The sequence below is a fragment of the Symphalangus syndactylus genome, chromosome 4 (genome assembly GCF_028878055.3).
Source record: "Symphalangus syndactylus isolate Jambi chromosome 4, NHGRI_mSymSyn1-v2.1_pri, whole genome shotgun sequence".
In the NCBI taxonomy this organism is placed as follows: Eukaryota; Metazoa; Chordata; class Mammalia; order Primates; family Hylobatidae; genus Symphalangus; species Symphalangus syndactylus.
In genome coordinates, this window is record NC_072426.2 from 148,572,991 (window position 1) to 148,577,478 (window position 4,488).

Sequence of the window (4,488 nt, forward strand, 5' to 3'; positions counted from 1 at the left end):
CTAGCTATACATCAAACATTCAAGGTCCCCTTTCAATGGTGTAGATTTTTCACTAAGCACTGGTTATCCCGTCAAATCTATGCTTCCTAGCTTGGGCTACCATTAGATCTTGGCCATGTATTTGACTGTATATTTGACCAACGTTCAATAAGTAGAGTGGTTGTAAAAGTGATGATCACCACTCCCAGGCCTGGCCACAAAACTCCAATGCAAATCTCTTTTCTGATCCCTTTCCAGCTGGGTAGAGTGAGTATAGCCCCCAACACCATTTGGAAGAGAGAGAGAGCCTCTGTCACTCTAGAACATGGACAACTGCAAAGTGGAAGGCCACCCACCGACCTGCTCAGCCACCATCTCACAGAGTAAGGAAGACAATCCTCCAGGCATAACACATATTCCCAGGGTATTTTTTACATCATTAGCATATACTTGAAGGGTTAAATCAGTTCACTATGGTAGACAGCTCCAGATTCCTGATGTACCTCACAGGGAGGAAATCATATTTATTAGAAATCAACAATTAGGTCTAGAGTGGAAAAACATCAAATCTTACTCAAATCAAAATCAACAATTAGATCCAGAGTGGAAAAAAAGCAAATCTTAATCACACCTTACTTTTGGTGGCTGTTTAGTGAACCACCAAACAAGGCTTGTCTCAAAAATTTGTAGAGAAAAAAACAAACAATTAAAAAAAAAAAAACTTTGGTATTTGCTGAATAATCCTAAAACTAGCAATGGTTATGTGATACTGTATTGACAATAGCTTTAAATGATCAAAAATGGTTTCAGAATCAGATGTCTCACTATAAAAACGGAGCACAAAGTGAATGAGCAAAACTGATGCTATGCTACCAATGAACCCAGGAAGAACGGTGGTCCTGAGAACAGTGTCCTCCAGGTGCCCTCAGCAGAGCAGCTTTCAACAAACTGCACTCTGGTGTTTTACTACCATCAGAAGTGAAGGACCATTATGTGAGCTGTGCTGTGAAATCTGAAAATACCACTCCAAGGGGTGTTTTTTGGAAGTGAGTTCATGCCACATCCCAGCATATACTTTAAAAGGACCCTTGGGGAAAATTTTTTTCAGGTATAAAAATCAGAAATAGTTGTACTTTTCCTGAAAAACTGGCTTGCCTTTCTTCTATGGACATTAAGTATTGTGTAACTGATCTTGTTTGCTTCCTCCCTTGTAAGAAAGCTTAGAGTCAATTTACCCGTTCATCTCTAGCAGGCATAGCTGCCCCGCACGTTGCATTTTTGTGGGAAAAAGCTCACTAAGGCTTTATCTTATTTTTTTTATTTTTTTTTTTGAGACGGAGTCTCGCTTTTTCACCCAGGCTGGAGTGCAGTGGCGCAATCTCGGCTCACTGCAAGCTCTGCCTCCTGGGTTCACGCCATTCTCCTGCCTCAGCCTCTCCGAGTAGCTGGGACTACAGGCGCCCGCCACCACGCCCGGCTAATTTTTTGTATTTTTAGTAGAGACGGGGTTTCACCGTGGTCTCGATCTCCCGACCTCGTGATCCGCCCGCCTCAGGCCTCCCAAAGTGCTGGGATTACAAGTGTGAGCCACCGTGCCCGGCCGGCTTTATCTTATTTTTTATGGCAAAACCGTATGCTAATATTTCTTATTTCCCCATTTCCCTGATTAATTTTCCATGCCATGGTATCCTAGCTCTTTATAGTCTCTCAAAACACAGTCCAATTTAAACATATGAATGTATCTTCTCATACTCAGAATTCATAAGCTATTTACATTAATTAAATATTCCAGATAAATACAGCAAATTGACAATATAGTTCTTTTAGCGTTATATTGCACCAGGAAATATACAAATGATAAAATAAATAAATTCAACCTTCATGAGAATCTTGACATGTTCTGTTAGTGCAAAATAAAAAACAAAATGCTAGCTACCAGCATTTCATTCATAAATCTCATCTATCCATTAGGCAATTTTTTTCTTCAATTGTTTTGTCTAAACAAGTTAACTGAGCTCAGAAAACCAAATAAGATTCAACTGAGGTATATGTCTTAAGCATCAAATACCATAGAAAACAAAGCAAGCTTAGGATAAGCAATCCAAGAGCCAGAGGCAAGTTCTTAAGATGAATTTCTCCCTAAGCCAGAGAGAAATAAGAGGATTTTTCTTTTAAGCACCAGGAAGGGGCAGTGAGGAGACCTGCAAGACAAGTTTACACATCCCCAAAGGTTTTTAGGCTTCAGTCATAATCATGCAATGCATAAGCAGTAATATAAGCCCAGTTTACACTATTTCTAAGCCATTAATGCTTTTATGCACTGTAAAAAACACTGGAGAAAGAACATACTAAAAACGTGAGAAGTTGAAAATATTTGCTCAACTGTGTAACTGTTGAATTGCACATATTGATTGTAACAGTGTTTATTTTGAATGCATTTTTCTACTGAGAATAGAAAAGTATGGGGTAATAAATACTTATATAAATATTTCCTTCTATAGAGTACCACAGAGGAAAGGGTAGCTTTCTATAATGAAATTCTCCATGTGATCTCTACTTTGCTTCTTACTATTGCTCTGAGGGCTTTTTCACTAGGTGCATATCAATTCCATTTCCCCTTGGTTTAGCTAAGGAAGATTTAAAATTCTCCAAATGATTCTTACTATTAAATTGAAGGGGATAATCATGGCGCCTCTCAGAACAACTGTGTTGTTGTGGAGCCTCTTGAGGAGTTCTCCAGGCGTGGAACGAGTGTGTTTCCGGGCTCGAATCCAGCTCTGGCACGGTGGCCTGCTCCAACCGCTACCTTGCTCTTTCGAGATGGGGCTGCCACGCCGCCGGTTCAGCTCTGAGGCCGCAGAATGTGGTAGCCCAGAGACCAAGAAACCTACATTTATGGATGAGGAAGTTCAAAGCTTACTCACGAAAATGACAGGCTTGAACTTGCAGAAGACTTTTAAGCCAGCTATACAAGAACTGAAGCCACCAACCTATAAGCTAATGACTCAGGCACAGTTGGAAAAGGCTACAAGACAGGCAGTTGAGGCAGCTAAAGTACGATTAAAAATGCCACCAGTTCTGGAAGAGCGAGTACCAATAAATGATGTATTAGCTGAAGATAAGATTTTGGAAGGAACAGAAACAACCAAATATGTGTTTACTGATATATCATATGGCATACCACACCGGGAGCGTTTTATTGTCGTCAGAGAACCAAGTGGCACACTACGCAAAGCCTCTTGGGAAGAACGGGACCGAATGATACAAGTTTATTTCCCAAAAGAAGGTCGTAAAATTTTGACACCAATAATTTTCAAGGAAGAAAATCTTAGGACTATGTATAGCCAGGACAGGCATGTTGATGTCCTCAATCTCTGCTTTGCCCAGTTTAAGCCAGATTCCACTGAGTATATCAAGGTTCATCACAAGACCTATGAAGATATAGATAAATGTGGAAAATATGACCTTTTACGTTCAACAAGATACTTTGGTGGAATGGTGTGGTATTTTGTAAATAATAAAAAGATTGATGGTTTGCTGATTGACCAGATTCAGAGAGATTTAATCGATGATGCAACCAACTTGGTCCAGCTGTGTCACATGCTCCATCCAGACGGCCAGTCGGCTCAAGAGGCCAAGGATCAGGCTGCTGAGGGAATAAATTTAATCAAGATCTTTGCAAAAACAGAAGCACAGAAGGGAGCCTATATAGAACTAACACTGCAAACTTATCAAGAAGCACTCAGTCGCCATTCTGCAGCTTCCTAAAATATTTTTAAAATACATTTATTTTACTAAAAAAATAAAATAAAATAAAATAAATAAATTGAAGGAAAGTAATACAAAGTGCAATAAAGTATAAATACAAAAAAAGCTTCAAAAGCCCAGGAACATAACTGATAGCAGAGGAATCCATTTCTTTTAACTTCAAGATAAAATTTAAACAAAAAGCAAAAATGGATCTGGCAAGTAAAAGTTTACAAGTTTCTTCTCCTTAAAATCCCCCAAAGGTTTTCACTTATTACAGTAAAACTCCTTTTTAAGTGTTTCATAAACTGTCTCCAGCACACCTCTCTTGCCTTCCCCAAATGTTCTGTTCTTGTTTGTTATTTTGCCTTGTCAGCTGTTCCTTCTCTGAGGAGAAATCCCTACAACTTCTCCCACCAGAAAAATGTCAAGTCCAGAGCAAATGGCCCTTCATCAGAGATAACGTTCCACAATAAAGGTAACTGCTTTTTTATATCACCACTTTGGGAATATAATATCCATATTTATTTACCTCCTCATTATAGTGCTTTTGTTCAGTAGTTGCTCTAAGACTACCCTACAGAACATTGAGCTCATTGGGCCAGATATGGATTTTTTGTATTCTCAGGAATTAAGAAACTAGCTGATCCATAGCAGCATGCAATAATCTATTTAATTAATAAAATTGGCATTTAGAATACTTAGTCTTTGAATCCTAATACAGTTTTTTAATCTTATACATATTTTTCTACTACTTACATT

The 4,488-nt window shown here is 38.8% G+C and overlaps 1 protein-coding gene across 1 annotated transcript; it reads left to right on the forward strand.

Moving 5' to 3' along the window:
- The first annotated feature begins 2,663 nt into the window (after positions 1-2,663).
- Positions 2,664-3,781, forward strand: LOC129481265 (small ribosomal subunit protein mS22-like). The gene has a single exon (XM_055276443.2). It carries the CDS (start codon positions 2,665-2,667, stop codon positions 3,745-3,747), a length of 1,083 nt encoding a protein of 360 aa, XP_055132418.1. The 5' UTR covers position 2,664; the 3' UTR covers positions 3,748-3,781.
- Positions 3,782-4,488: the final 707 nt, after the last annotated feature.